Below are 21,017 nucleotides of genomic sequence, written 5' to 3' on the forward strand. Positions count from 1 at the left end.
AGACGCTGCACAGAGCGTGGAATGTGGATTGCAAAGGAACCCAGAGAAGAGACAGGTGGGAAGCGTCTCGAAGCTTTACCCAGATTTTGAAAGATAGGGAAAATAGAAGGGTTTGACGCCAAGGCAGGCAGACAAGCAGTGTGGACCGGTGACAGTGCTCCGGGGACGTGCTGGGGACAGAAGCGGAGCCTCTGTTGAGTCTCGTGTGAAGCTGTTTCTGGCTGACAGTGAAACGTTGACGTTGGCCAGGAGAGGATGGCGGCCGCGTAATTCCCGCCCTGCTTCTGTCTTCTCTGTGGAGGAGCGTGAGTTTTCGTCAGGAATCAGATACTGGCTGGGGAGACCTGAAGCCTGATGTGCTGGAGGACGCCGTGTGGAAGCTCCTTGCAGCGCAAAATGTGTTGGAAGTCCCTCCGGTGAAAGAAGAGCCCCCTCTGTGCTGGGACCACGTGCAGAGGGGTGCGGGGACTCCATGGGGGTGCCCTCAGCAGGTGTGGGAGCTTCTGGGAGGTGGGGGGCGGTGTGGCAGAGGTGCGTTCTGGGTGCTGGTGAGTACATAGAAAAGGACGCACTGGTTTCTAGCATTCTTAAGAATGGATCATACCAGCCAGGCTTCATTTATTTTTTGACAGGTTAACCAGAATAGTACTCTGGAGAGGGCTGGAGGGTACGTGTGTCTGAGTTTTCGTAGGGCATTTGATAGAAACTGTCATCACATCCTGTGGACAGGTGAAGAAATGACGGCTAAGCAGGGATGTTTACCCAGTAAGCAAGGTACACGCGGGTTTGTGCTTGCTTACGAGTCACTCGTGCACAGTATCACCTGTTTTTCATGGTATCAAAGACACGGTGAAACCCACGTGAAATTGTGCACTACAGATTAGTAAGTAAGCACAGTAAACCCATGAGTACCTTGTTGACCGGTTAATCCGCTTCTGGGGCTGAGTGATGGGATGGTAGAACGAGGTGGGCTTGTGATCAGAAGGTGCTGATGACCATCCCAGGTGGGGGTGGGGGAGGCAGGCCTCGTGGCTGCCGGGGCTCCAGCTTCACTAGGAAAAGGCTGGCCAGGCAGAACCAGCATCTTCTTGGATGAGGGTGTTAATAGAACAATCGTCAGGTTCACAGATGACATGAATACAACAGACAGCAAATTGAAGATCCCGAAAGCGTAGCAGAGTGTAATGATGGGCTGAGTGGAAAGAGAGACCCAGCTGCACAGTTAACAGCTGGATCTGAGAAATAGGACTTGACAGCAAAACGTGAGAGAAGGACTCAGGATTCAGTCTGTTCACTGCATAGTGTTGCAGGGCTGCCAAGAAAATGAGCATCAGCTCAGCTCTGCGCGCCACACTCGAAGGGGAACTTGGCAGTCGCCCGGGCCTTCCGAGCACCCAACCCAAAGTGGCAAAAAGATTCCGGAAGATGGATAAGTGTGGCGGTTGCACCCGGAGAAGGGGGAACCGCGGGCAATATGGCAACTTCTCCGAGTATGCGGAGAGCCTTATGTGTTTGTCAGAGGGCTTACTGCTGGATGTCCCAGTGCAGAATCCTGGGCGGCAGATTTCGTCATCGTGTGGGAACAGCTTACTTACAGTTAGAATCATCCTTCCCCCCAAAAATGGACTGACCTATTTGGCAGATTCACCTCTTCCTTTGTTGAAGTGAACATTTTGTTTGGGGTGTGACAAAGGGAATTAAATGGACGACTATGTGGACATTATACTCAGTGACTTATAAGGTATTTTCTAAGCCTGAGGTTCTGTGATTGGACCACAGTATCAGAAAGGAAGAGAGAAAGAAAGATGAAAATTGAGCTCTGATTGTCCACATGTAGTCCACGTGTTTCCCAGACAGACACCTGTTGCCGTCAAGTCCATCCCGTGTGGCTGTGTCGCACTCTGGGGGTGTGTGCGGGGTGGGCAGCACTGTGATCCTCCCATCCGTCCTCGCTACCCGTGTCCGCCCTCCCGTGTGAGCGGCTAGATGACAAGGTGCACCAGGGGCCACGGGGTTACAGACTGGGGGGGGGGGTCCCCAACTTCTCAGCCCAGGTTCTGGGTTCTCCTGCCTGACTAGAGCACACTCACGTGGGAGCTAGAAGACTGAGTGAAGGGCCAGGCACACTCCCAGGAGGAGTTGGTGGTGGGTGCGAGCCGCCCCGAGGCAGGGTGTTGGACCGCCTTTCCAAGGTGGAACAGGCCTGCTGTTGCTTCCTGAGCTGCCCTAGAGAAACGGAAAAGGCAGCTCATGCCTTTGGCCAGATGCCTGGTGGCCTTTTAGGGTAGTTAGCTTTGGTAGGCCTGGTTCCCCTCGGTCGGGGGACCAGGAGTGAAGACAAGGGGCGTCGGGGGGCTGCACTGACATGTGTCATCACCCGACATCCTAGGCCTACATGGTCAGTGCCTTTGCCTTCCTGGGTGCTCCTGCAGGGCCAGGCTGGGCCCTTTGCCTTCCTGGATGCTCCTGGGGGCCAGGCTGGGCCCCTTGCCTTCCTGGGTGCTCCTTGGGGGCCAGGCTGGGCCCTTTGCCTTCCCGGGTGCTCCTGCAGGGCCAGGATGGGCTTCCCATGCAGCTGGAGGGTTTCCACCCAGAATGGAGACTGGAAAGCAGAGGGCCTGCACTTCACATCCCAACACCATGCTCTGGGACTGGAAAAGCCATTTTCCCCCAGTACCCTGGCTGCCTCCTCAGTAACCATTCCAGTGTTCTGGTCTTCCAGAGGTCCAGGGCGGGGGAAGGCGGAGGCTGGCTGTCTGGTGTAGGGCATAGGGCCGAGGAGTGGGAGCCTGTTGCCTTCTATGAAAATGCCTTAGATGGCTTGAGTGGTTCTGCCTCCTCCTTCCTTGCCTGGTTTGAGTTCCGGGGAGGCCTAGCTGGGTGGGGTCAGGGCTGCTTCAGGGGGAGGAAGAGCCCATGGCCATTATCAGCCAGGCCCAGCTGCCGGTCGGTTAGGCTCGGTCCGTTAGGCTCAGCCCGGGCTACCTAGGTCCCTCTGCTTGGCCCTGCGCAGTTCGGGTGGTGGTTTGGGCGAGTCGTTTCTTTTTCTCCTCTGTAGTGAAGTTCTCCATGTGTGAAAAGTGATCCCGCCCCCTCCCCCTGCGTCCCAGTGGACCACGAATGCGGGGGACTGCGCTGAAGAGGCTGGAGAGTCATTGGGATGAAAGGCTGTGGGCAGAGGGGACAGCGAAGGGGGAGCGCGCCACCCTCAGATGTGGGTTTCTTTTCATCCACCTCCCCCCTCGCTGCTTTTTCTTCCTTTCTGGGTGGCGGCCCTGTCCTGACCCACCCAGGCCCGCCTCTTCCCTCTCTCTCCTTCTGGAACCACCCCCAGCAGGCTCCCTGCACCCTAGGTTGGCCCCTCCTGGCTGCCCGCTGGGCCTCAGGTTTGGGATTAACGAGCCCCAGATGCAGGACTTTGCCTGCCTGCTTGCTGGCTGCAGAGCAGCAGTGAGGAGGGGCCGCCTACCTCCCACTGTGTCCCCAGTCCAGCTGCTCTCAGAGGCTCCAGGGGAACAGCTGGAAAGCAGGTCCTGGCTGAGGAGGAGTGGAGGCCAGGGCCAGAGAGGCGGGGTATGTGGTGGGCGGGAAGGCCATGAGTGTGAGGAGGAAAACTGAACAGGGTGGGGCCCTGTGGGTGAGGGCCGGGGGTCTGGCCTGCACCCCCAGTGGGCCTGGTGTGGGGGACTGAGGTTTTCTATGCCATGGCTAGTCAGCTGTGGTGTTCTGATTCAGGCTGCATGGACGCTGCCTGGCCTGTCCTCGCTCTCTGCTCCAGGGGTGGGGGAAGGTCCTTGGGTGTGCCGTGGCACTCTGCAGAAGGGAGGGAGCTAAAGGGACACAAGGCCAGGGAGGCCCCGTGCTGGTTCATGTCAGGTCGGTCGAGAAAGGGTGAGGACTGTTCGTCCCTCCCTGGGGTTGCCAGATAAAATACAAATACTGCATGGGGCATGCTTATCCTAAAAGAATTATTCTTTGTTTATCTGAAATTCAAATTTAACTGGCTGGCCTGTATTTTTATTTGCTAAATTTGGTAACCCTATTTCTCCCTCCTGCTGAATTTCTTTTTATAGTAAGAGTGTCATTGAACTACAGCATATAGACAGAATAGTGCACAAACCGTTTAAGTGTATGGCTCGAACTTCTACAAGTTGAACATACGTGAAAACCACTCCCAGCTCAGGAAATGAGACGTGGCCAGAACCTGTCCCCGCCAGGGTCACCAGTATCCCGACTTCTAGCAGCTGACATTCACCTTTTTTTGTACGTCTATAAATGAATCATATACACGTTCTTTTGTGTCTGGCCTCTTTCACACATTGGTTAGAATCATCCATGTTGTTGAATGTAGTCGTCCTTCATTCGTAACCCTTACTCTGTAGTATTGCATTGTATAGATCTAGCCCAATTGGTTGATGCATTCTAATGTTGATGGACACTTGTGCAGTTTCCAGGCTGTTATATCGAATACTGTACTAGTGCTACTGTCAACGTTCTAGCATCCGTCTCTTTTTGTACGTATATACCTAGGAGGGGTATTGCTGGGTCATAAGGTGGTTCAGTGATAGAATTCTCATCTTCCACGGCAGAGGTCTGGGTTTGATTCCTAGCCAGTGCTCCTCATGCACAGCTACCACCCATCTGTCAGTGGAGGCTTGCATGTTGCTATGATGTTTGTCTTAGTCATATGGTGCTGCTGTAACAGAAATACCACAAGTGGATAGCTTTAACAAGCAGAAGTTCATTCTCTCACGGTCTAGGAGGCTAGAAGTCCAAATTCAGGGCATCATTTCCAAGGGAAGTCTTTCTCTCTCTGTCAGTTCGGGGGGGAAGGTCCTTGTCATCAGTCTTCCCCTGGTCTAGGAGCTTCTCAGCTCAGGGACCTCGAGTCTGTAGGATGCGATCCGCTCCCGGTGCTTCTTTCTTGGTGGTATGAAGTCCCCCTCTCTCTCTGCTCCCTTCTGTCTTTTATATCTTAAAAGAGATTGGCTCAAGTTACAACCCAATCTTGTAGATTGAGTCCTGCCCCACCAACACAACTGCTGCCAATCCCACCTCATTAACATCATAGACGTAGGGTTTACAACACATAGGAAAATCACATCGGATGACAAAATGGTGGACAGTCACACAATACTGGGAATCATGGCCTAGCCAAGTTGACACATATTTTTGAGGGACAGAATTTAGTCCATAACAATGCTGAACAGATTTCAGTGGAGCTTTCAGACTAAGCGGATTAGAAAGAAAGGCCTGTCAATCTACTTCCAAAAGTCAGCCAACAATCAGCCATCACAGGGATTCTATCCACAGCTGATCATGGGGATGGTACAGGACCAGGCAGCGTTTGGTTTCATTGTGCATGGAGTTGTCATGGATCGGGGCCGACTCAACCTAACAACATATTTAGCTTTAGTACTTACCAGTTTTCCAAAGTGGCTATTCTAATTAATATTCCCCCCGGCTGTGTGTGACCGCTTCGGTCGCCCTGTACCCTCAACAGCACCTCTGTTTCCCATCTTTCTCGTGTTAGCCCTGCTGGTGTGTAGTGGGACTGCCTGCTGGCTTTTCTTCTTTTTTTTTTTTTTTAAATCAGAGCCCCTTGCTTTGTTGATTCCTCTGACTTCCTGATTAACCAAAAAAAAAAAAAAAAACCATTGCTGTTGAGTCGATTCCAACTTCCAACTCATAGCAACCCTGTAGGACAGAGTAGAAATGCCCCATAGGGTTTCCAAGGAACGCCTGTTGGATTTGAACTGCCTACGTTTTGGTTAGCAGCCATAGCTCTTAACCAGTACACCACCAGGGTTTCCTTCCTGATTAAGTACTATATAAAAAAAATAAACAAGGCCCCTGGGTTTCAGGCTGTGGATAGGACTGGGGCCGGTGGGAGGGGAGGCTTTAAGAGAGGAGGTGATTGCCACCTGACCTAAGACCAAGGCCATTTCCTCAGCTTGGGGCTCCAGTTCCAGCCTGCCCAATCCCACAGGAGCTTTCAGGAAGCCATTCCTACCTCAGTTCCCCACCACCCAGGGCAAGAAGGGTCCCATGGCCAACTCCACCCCATGTGAGGCATGGCCAGCAGGAGGCTCTGGGGAACCCTTAGCACCAGCCAGGGCATGATTGGCCCGATTCTGCCTGCTGTGAAGCCCTTCCTCCATGTCATTACAGAGTGTCCTGTTGTCTGGTCCTTCGATCCCTTGTAGTGGTGTTCCAAGGGGGTGTGGCTGAGGCTGCCTCTAGGGTTCCCCCCCAGCAATGAATACATTTCTCCTCTCAGAATCTAGTTCCAGCCCAAGTGTTTCCTGTTGCCTTCCTTACTTTTCTTCCAGCTTCGAGACCTCTCCTTTGCATCCTCTGGGAGCGGCCTTCTGCAGGAATTAGAGTTTGGTGGTCAGGGCACGTTACAGTCCGTGCCGGCTGGGGCTGACAGCTGCTGTCCACTGGGGGACAACAAGTGTGGAGGTGCATGGAAGGTTGTAGCCGTCATCATGGAGACACTCCATCCATTTCCTTAACAAATGTTTGAGAGCTAACAGTAAGCCAGGCCCTGGCTGGGCTCTGGGGGTAAGCCCAGCAAAGACACAGGCCCCGGGAGGGCACTGTGCCAGGACCGTGACAGAGGAATTGTCATGGATTGAATTGTGTCCCCAAAAAATGTGTGTCAACTTCGCAAGTCCATGATTGCCAGTATTGTGTGATTCTCCACCATTTTGTCATCTGATGGGATTTTCCTATGTGTTGTAAATCCTACCTGTATGATATAAACGAGGCAGAATTAGAGGCAGTTATGTTAATGAGCCAGGACTCAATCTGCAAGATTAGGTTGTGTCTTAAGTCACTCTATTTTGAGATGTAAAAGAGAAATGAGCAGAGAGACATGGGGAGCTATTTCCTACCACCAAGAAACATCCAGGAGAGTAGTGTGTCCTTTGGACCCGAGGTCCCTGTGCTGAGAAGCTTTTCTACCAGGGAAGAATGATGACAAGGACCTTCCCCCAGAGCTGACAGACCTTCCCCTGGAGCTGGTGCCCTGAATTTGGACTGTTAGCCTCCTAGACTGTGAGAGGATACATTTCTCTTTGTATAAACCATCCACCTGAGGTATTTCCATTATAGCAGCACTAGATAACTACAACAGTAGGGCAGAGGAAGCACCTTTGGAGCACCGGTGGGTGAAAGAGTGCCTCCCTTTGTCGGCCCTCATCTCCCTGTGCTCTCAGCCCCTCTCCCCATCATTCCCTCTCCAGCCTCTCCTAGCCTCCTGCCACCTCCAGCCCCATCTCTAGGTCTCTCCACTTCCCTCCTCTCTTTATTTTACTCACCGTAGCCCTCAAGGACCCAAGAAAATCAGAGCCCCACGCGTTAGCACCTGAGAAGCTGACCTGAAATCTTCACCCCTGAAGAAGAGAGGAGACAGAGCTCACCCTGGGTAATCAGGACGATTTGGTGCCGAGACTCAAACCCCACTCAAGCTGACCAAATCCAGAAGAGACTTTGTTGGCTTACACAACTGACTAAACAGTCCAGAGGCTGTAGCTTCAGGCTCACCTGGCTCTGGGTTTTGTTAGGGCTCTGTCTTCACGCTTCTGTCTGTCCTACCTGTAGCTTCATCCTCCAGGCTCTCCCCACGAGGAGGCAAAGACAGCACCAGCAACTGTAGGGTGACATTCTGCTAGATCAGCAGCCCTGATGGAAAGGGACACCCTTCTGATAGTTTCAGCCGCGGCTCAAAGACCGCCCTTCAGTGGCTTGGGCACTGACTCTGGTGGACCCGGCCTGCTCACGTGCCCGCCCTTGGAGCCTGGGTTTGGGTGGGGATCTCCCCAAAAGAAAATCACTCGATGCTGGTGGAAAAAAATCAAGTTTGGCCTCACCAGCCCAGTCACCCACCACCTGTCTAAATGGGCTGAAGGATTCTAATGCTGCAAAGACAAGACAAAGACCTATTAAGAAGTAGTTGAATATTCATGTATCTATTTCTCCAAAGACGTGTATATATATATGGGAAAAGAAACAAAAACAGTTGCCATTGAGTCCATTCTAACTCATGGAGACTCCACGTGTGTCAGAGTAGAACTGTGCTCCCTAGGGTTTTCAATGGCTGATTTTTCGGAAGTAGATCCCCTGGCCTTTCTTCTGATACACCTTTTGGTTAGTAGTCAAGTGCATGAACCGTTTGTACCATCCAGGTACTTGAGTGTGCGTGTGTACGTGTATATGTGTGTAACCCATTGCCGTGGAGTTGATTCTGACTCGGCAATCCTATAGGACGAGTAGAACTGCCCCATAGGGTTTCCAAGGAGCTGCAGTGGATTTGAACTGCTGACCTTTTGGTTAGCAGCTGCCTCTTGGCCACTGTGCCACCAGGGCTCCATATGATATATATGCATATGTATATAAACTAAGATGCTAATTTGCTAACCTCTGGAATTTTGGCTTTTTTTTTTTTTTTTATTGTACTGTAGGTGAAGGTTTACAGAACAAATAGTTTCTCATTAAACAGTCAGTACACATAATGTTTTATGACGTTGGTTAACAACCCCATGACATGTCAGCACTCTCCCTTCTCAAGCTTAGAGGACCTTTTTTTTTTTTTTTGGTGAAAATATACATAGCCAAAGATATACACCATTTTAAAAATTTCTACATGTACAATTCAGTGACATCGATTGCATTCTTCCAGTTTTGCTGCTATTCTCACTCTCCTTTTCCAAATTATTCCATCACCGTTATCTTCAACTCACTGTTCCCTAGGCTTCCCATCAAACGTTTTGAGTTGCTCTTATCAATTTGATCTCACACAGATAATTCTTTTTTTTTTTTTTTTGTACTTTAGATGAAGGTTTACAGAACAAAAAGTTTCTCATTAACCAGTACACATATGGCCCTATGACGATGATTAACGACCCCACGACATGTCAACACTGTCCTTTTCTCAGCCTTGGGTTCCCTATCACCAGCTTTCTTGTCCCCTCCTGCCTTCTAGTCCTTGTCCCTGGACTGCTGTGCCTCATTAGTCCCGTTTTGTTTTATGGAGGTGTCCAACCCCTGGCTGAATGGTGAACCTCGGGAGTGATTTCACTGGGCTAAAAGGGTATATGGGGGCCATACTCTCGGGGTTTCTCCAGTTTCTGATAGGCCAGTAAATCTGGTCTTTTTTTGTGTGTTAGAATTTTGTTCTACATCATTATCCAGCTCTGTCCAGGACCCTCTGTTGTGATCCCAGTCAGAGCAGTCAGTGGTGGTAGCCAGGCAACATCCAGCTGTACTGGACTCAGTCTGGTGGAGGCCTTGGTAGCTGTGGTCCATTAGTCCTTTGGACTGATCTTTTCCTTGTATCCTGTTCTCTTCATTCTCCCTTGCTCCCGAAGGAGTGAGACCAGTGGAGTATCTTAGATGGCTGCTCACAGGCTTTTAAGACCCCAGATGCTACTCACCAAGGTAGAATGTAGAACGTTGTCTTTATAAACTGTGTTATGCCAATTGAGCTAGATGTTCCCCAAGAGCATGGTCCCCACAGCCCTCATCAGCTTTGTTCTTTTTGCTTATGTTTTCGCTTTCCTATCATGAACATTTTATTGCTGTATGTAATAAGTGATGACTGCTCTAAACCAAAGGAAAAGGCCCTTAGCAGTGGTCCGCAGGTGGAGGGGCGGTCTCTGTGCACACCCTGCGCCCTGCAGGAGCACCTGGGCTTCACGCCCACCCTCGTGCAGATGGCTCTGCTCCCTGAGTCCTCCCTGCTCCTCTCTCACAGGCAGGTTCGAAGCCAACTCAGCCTCATGGTCATTGCCCAGATGCTGGGCCAGCAAGAGACGCTCCCTCTCTGGCAAGAGAAGACCCAGGTGAGTCTCAGCCCTCGGAGGGGCTGTCACATGCCTGTGGGTGGGTGAGCAGCTCTGTCCACAGCCTGCCCACTGCTGATGCTTTTCCCAAAGCTTGGGAGGCTCAGACCAGGAGAGCTAGGCTGTGTTTGGTTTGTTAATCACAGTCCTCCATTCGGCAAATATTTTCTGCACGTGTACTAGTGCACGCTGGGCTCTGAGGATGCAGCAGTGAACTGGGAGCGTTGGTTACTTTTTTATAGGTAGGAAAACAACAAAAATTTAAAAGAACTTATTAAATCAAAGCTGCACACTTGCAGTGTCCCTTCTGCCCTGGGGTTAGGCATTCTTTAGGCAGCAAGGGCGTTGGAGTTTGATCCTCCTTCCCCATTCCTCTTCTCTCCAAGAAGCTCCAGCTACAACCTCCTTGCAGCTGAGAGAACATCACTTCAGTGGCCCTGGGGGCAGCATGGGTCACTGCCAGCCCAGGATGGATGTCAGGAAAATTAAGAATGCTCTCAACCCACTGCCCTCGAATCATTTCCGACTCATAGCGACCCCACAGGACAGGGTAGAACTGCCCCATAGGGCTTCCAAGGAGCGGCGGGTGGATTCCAACTGCCAGCTTTTTGGTGAGCAGCCAAACTCTTAACCACTGCACCACTAGGACTCTGAGAATGCTGTCCACTTCCCTGGAATCTCCCTGGGGTCTCAGAAGAATTGCTAGGTAAAACAACCCTGAGGCCCAGCGACACCAGAGGGGCAAGGCACTCTAGGGCCCAGGGTTGTGCGTCTCTTGTACTGCACGGAGCCCGTGACCCCCTCTGCCCAGGGTGCTAGGAGGGTTCCAGCACATCCCAGGGAGAGGAAGACATAGGCTGGCTGATTCTGAGGAGCTGACTGTGACTCCATGGGATGAGGGAGAGCTCAGGAAGGTGACCAGATGGGCTGGGTGTCAGCGTGAGCTCGGCCTTCCTCTTACCCTGGCCGCCCCCTTTGCCTTGAGTGCTTTTGCCCTTGGACTTGGCGTGGCTGGAGCTTCTTGTCATTCAGATTCCAGCTGAAATGTCGCCTCCTCGGGGAGACCCCTCCTGACCTCCCAACCCAAAGTGTCCATCACCCGTCACTGTCAACCTGTTTTAAATTTTCCATGGCTTCCGCCTCCAGGCATTTTCTTATTTATTTGTTCAGGGTCTGTGTTCTGTGATCCTGCCCACTCCCCAGTAGAACTCTTTAAGAGCAGGGACCCTGTTTTTTCTGTTCACCGCTGCCCCTGGCACCTAGCACAGTGCCTGGAACGTGCTGTGGACTCAGTACACATCTGTGGGGTGAATGAACACTGAGGGCAAGTTGTCAGGGTGCCCAGGGGAGAATGTACCCCAAGCCAACTCCAGGACAGGCTGAGGCCTTGGGAGGAGGGGCTGGTGAGGAGGTGACCTGCACAAGAGTCACTTCAACTCCAGGACAGGTGGAGGCCTTGGGAGGGGCCGATGAGGGAGTGACCTGCACAAGGGTCACTTGACAGCAGAGCATCTCTGCAATGAAGAGAGAACAGAGGGGCTGAGCAGTGTGATGAGGGGGCAGAGAAGGGGGAGGGGCGGGCAGAGATGCAGAGGGGGAGAGGAGAGACAGACTAGTAGGCAGTGTGTGTATCAGGAAGGCAGCCTAACAGAGAGGGATTGGCCTTAGCTAGAGGCAGGGACCGAGCCCAGCAGAGAGCAAAGCGCGGTGTCAGCAGAGTGGAGGGCAGAGGCCATACCATCAGGGTTAGGAGAAAGGAGGATGGGAAGCAAGGGGTGGGTGGGGGGAACTCACCCAGAAGCAGCGCCTGGAAAGACAGGGTTGCTCGGAGTGTCAGGGTCAGCTCAAGGTCTGGGGTATGGTTTTGATTTGTTTTTTCTTGGCCGGAACCTGTGTGTAGGAGAGTAGGGGAATTTGGGGGGCTGTGTTCCCAGTGGAGGCCACAGAGAGGCAAGGGGAAGGATCACGGAGGAAGAACAGGGTTGCTTGGGCCTGAAAGGGGAGCTGACAGGAAGACAGGCGACCTACCAGAGAGCTGACCCCAGGAGCTCTCAGCTGACCCCAAAAGAAGTGTGAAGGGCACTGTTGGGCACATGCTCGTGTAGAAGCCTGGGCATGACTGGGCTGGACTGCACAGCCAGGCAGTGGGGAGCCGGGTCCACCCCTGCCTTGGTCATCCATAGCTCCAGGGCTTTTCCAGGACACAAGTCCGTCCATCTGCCTGTACACCCACTTCTCTGTCCGACTGTCCTTGAGACATTCACTGAGTACCTCCTGTGTGCCAGGCTGGGAGCTAGGTGCTGAGGAGCAGCTGTGTGGGGGCACCACTCACGGGGGGTAGGGTGACAGAGCCCATATGACCCTCGGAACAGAGGGCATGGGAGGAGCCAGGGGCTGAGGCAGAGAAGTGTCTGCCAGAGAAGGTGAGCAGGTACTTGTACAGCAAAGCGAGGATTTCCAAGCAGAGGATACAGGATGTGCAAAGTCCTGAGGGACACGTGGCAGCTGAGAGAGAGGGAAGGACAGGAATGGCCTGCTCCGTCCCCTCCTCCCCTGCAGGCAGACCCTCCTTGCCTGGGGCCTGGCTCGCTCACAGCCTCCTCACAGGTGTCTGGCTCCAGTGGCTTCTCTTTCCAGTCCTGTCAGGTGAATTGAATCTCCGACACACCTTCAGAGGGCCTGCCCTCAGCCCAACAGCTGCCCATGAAAGTCCACAGGCCCCTTTCCCAACGTGTCCTCAACACCGTCTGCCCCAGCCCTGCCTGCTCTTCTTGGCCCTCCTCCCAGGGCAGAGCCCACCCCTCCTTCTGCACAAAGCTTTGACTGTGGGGGGCCCCCTTCTCACCTGCTACGTGCTCCCCATTAGTGGTAGCTGATAGTCCACTAACTCAGACTGTGGTTGCTGTGTCGGGAATAGACTGTTGGGGGCCCGAGGAAGTTGGGAGACCAGCTGGGAGGCGATTGTAGTAATCCTGGTGAGAGACATGGCGGTTTGGCCTGGGGAGGTTACAGAGTAGGTGGTGAGAAGTGGTCAGACTCTAAATGGATTTCCCAAGCACAGCCAGCAGGATGTGGGAAGCGAGAGGAAGAGGCAAGACGGACTCCAGGGTATGTGGAACTGGTAGAGCGGAGTTGCCCTTTGCTGAGCGAGACAGGCAGGACCCAGCTGGAGCAGGGTTGGGGAGGAAGTCAGGAGCTGGGTTCTGGACATGCTTATCCCAGCCCACTTCTTGCAACACAGCAAATCTCATGTCAGATCATGTCTTCCAGTTTGGAGTTTGGAAAACATGGGCTGCAAATGGCCTAAACCAGGGGGGATAAGGCTTCGCATCTGCTAGGGGCAGGTTAGCTGCAGTCCCAAGCTGCTATTCATTCATTTGTTCGTTTATTCATTCACTTGACAAGTATTTATTAAACATATCCTGTGTGCCAGGTTCTGAGGATACTGCAAAGTAAAACTGCCCTCGTGGTGCTTCCATTCAGGTGAGGGAGTGGGGACAGATAAAGGACACACGTAATAAACAAGAATAGGTACACAGCACGTTAGAAGGCAGTGAAGGCTGTGGAGGGAAAAAAGGGAGCACAGCTGGGTGAGGGGCCTGGCATGTATGGGGTGGTGTGGCTGCCCCCTGAGAAGGTGGGCCTGCAGCAAACGTGGTGGAAGCAGAAGGGTGCCTTTGCAGTATCTGGTCAGAAGGCCCAGGGCTTCAGGGAGCAGCAGCAGGTCACCGTGGCTGGGGTGGAGGGTGCCGGGGCACAATGGAAGAGAAGCATTCCCAGAGGTCAAGCGGCCAGCCCAGCCAGGGCCTCCCGACAGGAGACTTGCACCGTCTCCCCTGGGTGAACAGGTGCTCTGCTGGCTTCAGGCGCTTCAGTGGCGTGCTGAGTGGACAGCTGTCTCACTGGAATCGGTGTCTTCCTCTTGCCGGCCGAACTGACCGGCCCAGAGGCTGCTGGAGGGCCTCTCTCCTTGGTGATCGCTTGCTTCTCGCCTGAAGGCCTCTGCCCTCACCAGCAGGCTGTGTTTGCAGACACCTGCCCGCAGTGGGGGTGGGGAGGGCGCTGGTCAGGCTCCTGTCCCCCTGGGACTCACAGGGCCCCAATAAGCCCTGATCCCCAAGAGGGTGTGCCTGTGGCAGACGGGCTGGCTGTGGCTGCCCCCAGCTAGAAACAGAAGAAAATAAGCCATCTGAAGATAGTAGGGCAGAGGAGGGAGAGGCAGCCTGCGGCTCTTGGCAGATTGAAGCTGTTTTCATGGAGTGAGGGGAGGACACGGGACGAGGCAGGCTGTCACTGAGCTCCTCGCAGCCCCACCCCCAGCTCCCGTAGCAGGGCGGTCTGCGGCCAGCAGCTGGGGGCGAGGCCTGGCTCGGAGGGCCTGCTCCGGAGCGGGCCGCAGAGCCTGGCTCTTGCATTTGCACAGCTGGGAGCCCCGAATGGGCAGGGCTGTTTTGGAAACTACTCCCCAGACTTCCGAGGCCGGAGCCGGGCAGGCAGGACTGTGGTGTTAGTGATGCTGCAGACAGTGCCTCTCTGGCCCAGAAGCTTCCATCTCCCCCTGCACCCTCCTCTCCTTCCCTTTCTAAGGGAGCAGACACCGGCTGAGCAGCTCTGGCCCACTTCCAGGAGCCAGATGCCTGACTCCTAGCCCCCAGCCCAGCTGCTGTTGTGAGACCTGGGCTGTCTGAGCCTGCAGCTGCCCTCAGCGCTGCGCAGGTGTCTGCGGTGAATCACCGCGAGGAAGCCAGGTGTGCCAGGCAGGGCTGGGCTCCATCAGGCAGCCAGGCTGGGGGCTTGGCCCGGCCCACACCTGCCAGATCTAAAGAGAGAGGCCTTTGTGAACTGCCCTGGCTCTGCTCCTTCCCCCCTGCTTCTCCCCCACCCCAGGTTTCCTGTGGCCTGAGAGGAGCCAGGCGCTCAGAGCCTGCTGCCTCCCCGCATCCCAGACAGGATTTAACAGTGTGTGTATGCAGGGGCCAGGCCAAGGCTGTCCAAACCCCGCATATGGGCAGGGCCGGAAGAAGTGGAAGGCTGTGGACATCTGGATTGATGCAGGCCACAGTCCCTCCCAAGGGGTCCACAGCCCATTTGTTCAGAGAGGGTGGGTGGTTTCTCCAAAAAAAACAAATTGTGGGGCTGGTCGGGGTGGAGAAGCTTGTAGATTAAGTGACGTATCCACTCTTAGTTCCCTATCTGGTGCTCCTGTAACAGAAATACCACAAGTGGATGGCTTGAACAAACAAATTTATTTTCTCACAGCTTAGGAAGCTAGAAGTCCGAATTCAGGGCCCCGGCTCTAGGGGAAGGCATTCTCTCTCTGTCAGCTCTGGGGAAGGGTCCTTGTCTCTTCAGCTTCTGTTTCCTGGTTCCTTGGCGATGTCCGTGTGTCTTGGCATCAGCCTTCCCCCATCTCAGCTTGCTTGGTCTGCTCATTTTATACCTTGTGAGAGACTGACTCAAAACACACTTTACGCTAATCTTGCCTCATTAACATAACAAAGACAACCCATTTCCAAGTAGGATTATAACCACAGGCCTAGAAGTTAGGATTTACAACACATTTTTTGGGGACACAGTTCATAACATCCACCAAATGCAATGTGTGGACCTTGTGGAGAATCCTCATTTAAACAAACCACGCGTGAAAAGGTATTTTTGAGACAATCAGAGAAAACCGAACACAGGTGTTAGGTGATACTAAAGAATTCTTGGTAATTTTATTGGGCATGATAATAGTATTTCAGTTGTATTGGGGAAAAAATTCTTACGCTTTTCTGTTACAAGCTCTTTAGGGGAAAAGGATATGATGTTTGGATTTGCTTTAACACACTTGGGAGACAAGTGGGGGAAAGGGAGGGGTGGTGAAGGGGGGAGGAGAAGAGATGAAACCGGAAGGATGGGCCTGATGGGGGGGGGTCAGTTAGCTTCTTGCGTGTTTGTTTAAAATCCCCACAGTAAATGAAAAGGCAGGGGTGGGAAGGGGAGTGAGCCAACAGATGGGGAACAGCAGCCCAGGGTGGGAAGTGTCTTGCCCAGTGGCAGGGGAGACCCTGTCACCCAGTCACCCAGTCTTCATCCTTCTAGCCCTGAGTGCCCGTTTACTCCAGGGAAGTAGTCAGCCTCCAGCCGAAGGGGAGCATCATCGCTCACCTCTCGAGGGAGTGCCAGGCACTGTGCGTGCCACTGTGTGTGTGTGTGAGTGTATGTGTGAGTTGTATGTTGAGTGTGTGTGTGTGTCTGTGTATGAGTGAGAGCATGAGTATGTGTGAGTTGTGTGTGGGTATGTTACGAGTGTGGTGTGTGTTATGTGTGTGTATAAGTGTATGAGTGTGTGTGGGTGTATGAGTTGTGAGTGTGAGGCGTGTGTGTGCATGTGTGTGTGTGATGAGTGTGGTGTGTTGTGTGAGTGTATGTATGAGTGTGAGTTGAGTTGTGTGTGCATGCATGTTGAGTGTGAGAATAAGTGTGTTGTATGAGTGTGTGTTGTGAGAGCATGTGTGAGTTGTGTGTATGTGTATGAGTGTATGTATGTGTGTGAGGGTGAGTTGTGTGAGTTGTGCACGTGCGTGCATGTGTGTATGAATGAGTGTTCTGTGTGTATGTGTGTGTGTGTGAGTTGTGTATGTGTATGAGTTGTGTGTATGTATGAGTGTATATATGTGGGTGTGAGTTGTGGGTGTGAGTTGTGTGTATGAGTGTATGTATGTGTGTGTGTGAGTTGTGTATGTGTGAGTTGTGGGTGTGAGTTGTGTGTATGAGTGTGTGTGTGGGTGTGAGTTGTGTGTATGTGTAAGTGTATGTATGTGTGTGAGTTGTGTATGTGTGAGTTGTGGGTGTGAGTTGTGTGTATGTATGAGTGTATGTATGTGAGTGTGTGTGAGTTGTGGGTGTGAGTTGTGTGTATGTATGAGTATGAGAGCATGTGTGTGGGAGTTGTGTGTGTATGAGTTGTGGGTGTGTATGAGTGTATGTATGAGTGTGTGTGTGTGAGTTGTGGGTGTGAGTTGAGTGTATGTATGAGAGCATATGTGTGGGAGTTGTGTGTGTGTGAGAGTATGAGTGTTATGAGTGGTGTGTGTTGTGTGTATGTGTGTGTGTAGGTGTTTGTATTTGAGTGTATGAGTTGTGTTGAGTGAGGTGTGTGTTGTGTATGTGAGTGTGTGTGTGTCTATTTGTGAGTGTGTGTATGTATGAATGTGTGTGAGTGTGAGTGACTCTCCATCCTCACAAGAAGATGCCCTACTCGTCTCCATCCTTCAGCCGAGGACATTCAGGCTCCGACAGGCTAATAGCTTGCCCTGGGTCACATCCTTAGGGGCGAGGTGGCTGTGGGTCTTGAAGCCAGCAGTCTGACTGCAGAGCCTGCATGCTGACCCGGTGCTGCCCACAGAGGTGTCCAGACCTGAGCCCCCGGGCGCCTTGAGTGTCCACTGCCGCCCTCTGTGAGTGATGGCTCCCTTTCTCCTCCCCAGCTGTCTTCGCTCAGCCAGCTCCTGAGCCTCATGAGGCCGTCCTCCCTCAGGCAGCACTTGCGCGCCAGCCCTGGGACCTTGCCATCCTGCCAGGAGAAACAGCCGAAGGCCAGCGCCGAGCTCGACCACAAGGTAAGCACCAGCACATGCCTGCCCCCGCCAGGGTACTCACCCGAAGCGGAGGACCGCAGGGCTGGCCACCTCGCGGGAACCCGGCTCCTGGCTCCTGCCAGTCCTCCTGACGCCCCGGGGCCACGCAGGGCAGATACCAACAAGCTGCCTCCCCTCTGTTGCAGGAGGTGCTCATTATCTCCCATAGCCTGTAATCAGTGTCTGTGCCCACACCCCTCACGGAGGTGCAGTGGGTGCTGGGTGCAAAGGTGTGCAGGTCGCATGTGCCTGGCTCTGCTAGCATGTTCTGCTGCATCCTTTACAGCCGCCGTGGCTCTGTTTGCTTCGTGTTCTTTCTCAGTTAATATGGTTGCACAGTTCAGAGAGGATGCAGGAGCTCGTTGCTGCTATGGGTGTGGGATGGGGGTGTGGGAAAGAAGGGCAAGGTCCTGTCTCCACCTGAGATGCCCATTTTCTAGGGCAAAGCTGGGCCTCACTGCTCTGTTTTCTTTGCTGTGGTTGTCACGGAGGCCAAGTCCGTGGCCTTTCCCCAGTTCTTCCTAATTGACTCTCCAGGCATTGCCCAGCGTCCCTGAAAGCATGCTTTGGTGGGAGGGAGTCAGGGCCAACGAGACGCGCCAGAACCTGGGGGTTGTGGGGCTTGGAATGGTGCGGCCCAGCCTGTAGGTTCCTGAGGTGATGCTCAGAGCAGGGATGGTGGCCTGCGGGCTTCAGAGTGGGAGTCCCAAGCCTAGATCCATGGGGAGTTCTCCTGTTCCTGGGAACTGGGGAAGAGGCCTGGAGATAAGGATCTTCCTAATTTAGGGAGGTGATAATTCCGAAAGCTTGTCAGAGATTGAAAGCTGATGGTCCAGAAGTCCAACCTTTGGGCATCCTTCTGCAGATCAGATACACAAATTAATTACTTAATGAACACAAATTAGCTGCTAAGAAGATCGGGTGATCCCCAGGTGTATGCTTCTCTTCTGGAACATGGGAGGAAGGTTATCATTCAGCTGTGCCTAATATTAGTGCATCTGTGTGGCTGCTGCCTCCCAGGGGAGGGTGAGCTGTCGGCGTGCTCCCTTCTCCTTTGCCAAGTATTTCCCGGGAAACCAGAGCTGGTAATGGAGGCCAACTCCGGTGTGTCCAGGCCTCTAGAAGGGAGGTGGGGGTCAGTCCCTGGGAGGTGTGGCTAAGGGAAGCCAGTGCTGCTGGTCTGACTGAACAGGGCACAGGTGGGCAGGCCTTGGTTTGGGCATGGGGGAAGGAAGAAGGGCAGTGGTGGGAGAGAAAAGAAGAGGTTTATGCCTGGCCAAGGTGAAGTGTGACCTCTAGGCACCTTGGGGCCCCACCTGTGACCTCACCTAGCAGGAGTACCATACCGCTAGGCCAGAGATCCTTTGTTTCAGTGCCCATCTGGTGGCAGAAGATACCTGTTCAACAGCCCGGGAAAAGAGGGGAATAAGTGGGCCGAGGGTATCTTGCACTCTGAAAACTCTTCTCACGCACATGAAGGAGGCTGTGCCAAGCCTCCCCTGGTCAGCTGACGTATAATGGCCTGTCTGGCCTGGAAACACAGAGCCACCTCATGTCTTGGCTCTGGCTGTTGCTAGCTGCTACCAGGTTGGGCCCTGACTCATGGGGACCCCACGCACAACAGAACAGAACAGAGTGCTGCCTGATCCCATGCCATCCCTATGATCGGTTGCGGCTCAGACAGTTGGGATCCATTGGGTTTACACTGGCTGATTTTTAGAGGTAGATTGGCAGGCCTTTATTCCTAGTCCATCTTAGTCTGGAAGCTCCCCTGAAACTTGTTCAGCATCACGGCAACGCGTGAGCCTCCACTGACTGACAGGTGGTGATTGTGCTTGAGGTGCATTGGCTGGGAATCAAACCGGGGTCTCCCGCATGGAGGGTGAGAGCTCTACCGCTGAGCCACCCAGGGCATTGAATGGGGACTAGTGAGGCAGAGTGCCTTAACTGCAGCCTGGAGCAAGAGACAAAGCACTGCCCCCTGGGGAGCAGGGAGGGACTGGGAGGGGAGCTGGTGGGGTGCACATGGTCTGCACTGAAGTAGCCAGGGGCCTGAGAAGTTAGAAATGAGACGCGCTCTAGTCCCATTGGGCTGGCTTCTGTTCTGGAAGGGAGTGGCCTGGTGCGGGAACAGGGGCTCCCCTGCAGCCCAGCCCCGCTCCCACCTCAGCGGTGGACTCCTCATTAGACCTGAGCGTGTTTCATCTTCAGGGGTGATCCGGCTACTCACCTGCCAAGGAGAGGTCAGCGTCATCCGCCCTGTTTTATGGGGAGCAGTGGTCTGGACTCCTGCAGACTTTTCATCCCCAGAGCTCAAAGTCTCTGACTTCTTTCTCCTCGAGGTGCAGCGGGGAAACTGAGGCCAGAGTGAGGTCGGCTGGGTGGCCCAGCATGGAGGAAAGGACAACTTTCCCAGCCCTTTGGGCTGCTGTGCTGGGCTGCCTGCCTTTCTGCACCTGCCCATCCCCCTGGCCCTGCTCACTCCAGTCTGGGAGATTTCCGGCTCAGCTTGAGACTGGGGGTCAGAGCCCTCTTCTAGCCCTGCATAGCCAATAAACACTTCTGCCAGGCTCCCCCCCTTGTCTCCCTATCTCCTCACTCCCCCCAGGCAGCTCCCAGACTTCCACCCTCTTTCCTCCCCTCCCCCCCCCCAGGCTGGGGGAGCTGCTCCTGGGTACCCAGAATACAACTCTCTCTCACTGGTCCCGTGCCTTCACAGTCCTCCGTTTACCTGTCTGTAACCCCAGCCAGACTGTGGGTTCAGACGCAGTCTCTCAGCTTCGCATTGTATGTTTGTGGCACTTATTGACTGTGGAATGAATGAGCAAACCAATGAATGAATGAATTCCGTTTTAGTCCCTCTCTGGGAGTCCTTGGGTGAAGGAGTTACGAGCTCCAGACTGAAAAGTTGCTGGTTCGAACCCACCCAGAGGCGCCTTGGAAGACGGGCCTGGAACTCACAGCCTTGAAAACCCTGAGGAGCATTCTTCCATGCGCACATGGGGTCGCCTTGAGTGAGAATCGACTCCACGGCAGCTAACAGCAGCTCCCGCTCTGAACTATCTTTCTAACACCCTGATCCGGCCTTCCACTCCCCTGCCCCATTCCAGAAATCTTCCCCTCGGTGTCCCACCAACCCTTGTTGAGACCCTGAGGGTGTGTAGCCTGGGCCTCTCCTGTGGGACGCCCAGAGTACAGAAGGGTTACCTGGTTGGAAGAGAACCAATCCCAGCACATTGTTTGTAATTAGAAGCTGGGGAGATTCCTGCCTGAGAAAGCTAACCACCGAATACGTTAACAAAAGCAGCAGCAGTCTCCTGCTACAACATTGCATTGGGAGGGGGCTCCTGGGCCTGGCTGAGTGTCCCAGCTCGGTCAAAACCACCTAGCAAATCATGGAATTTAAGAATCTTGTGTGGAATTTAAGAATCTTGCTTCTTAACGAGGCTTCCTGCTGATTAGAATACTTTCAGCACCTTGAAGTGCTTTTGAGTAAAGAGAATGTTGGATGAGCCCCATGGTGGTGGCTGTGCTTGCTGGGTTTGAG

At 53.5% G+C, this 21,017-nt stretch overlaps 1 protein-coding gene across 1 annotated transcript in view; it reads left to right on the forward strand.

Moving 5' to 3' along the window:
* The window catches only part of FAM178B (family with sequence similarity 178 member B), a 127,561-nt gene that overhangs the window by 91,849 nt on the left and 14,695 nt on the right, over positions 1 to 21,017 (forward strand). Inside the window, exons 18-19 of the mRNA XM_012556317.2 lie at positions 9,761 to 9,848; positions 17,321 to 17,452. Coding sequence (XP_012411771.2) covers positions 9,761 to 9,848; positions 17,321 to 17,452 — 220 coding nt within the window. The remainder of the gene's footprint in view (positions 1 to 9,760; positions 9,849 to 17,320; positions 17,453 to 21,017) is intronic.

This window comes from Trichechus manatus, unplaced genomic scaffold (genome assembly GCF_000243295.1).
Source record: "Trichechus manatus latirostris isolate Lorelei unplaced genomic scaffold, TriManLat1.0 scaffold00004, whole genome shotgun sequence".
Classification (NCBI taxonomy): domain Eukaryota; kingdom Metazoa; phylum Chordata; class Mammalia; order Sirenia; family Trichechidae; genus Trichechus; species Trichechus manatus.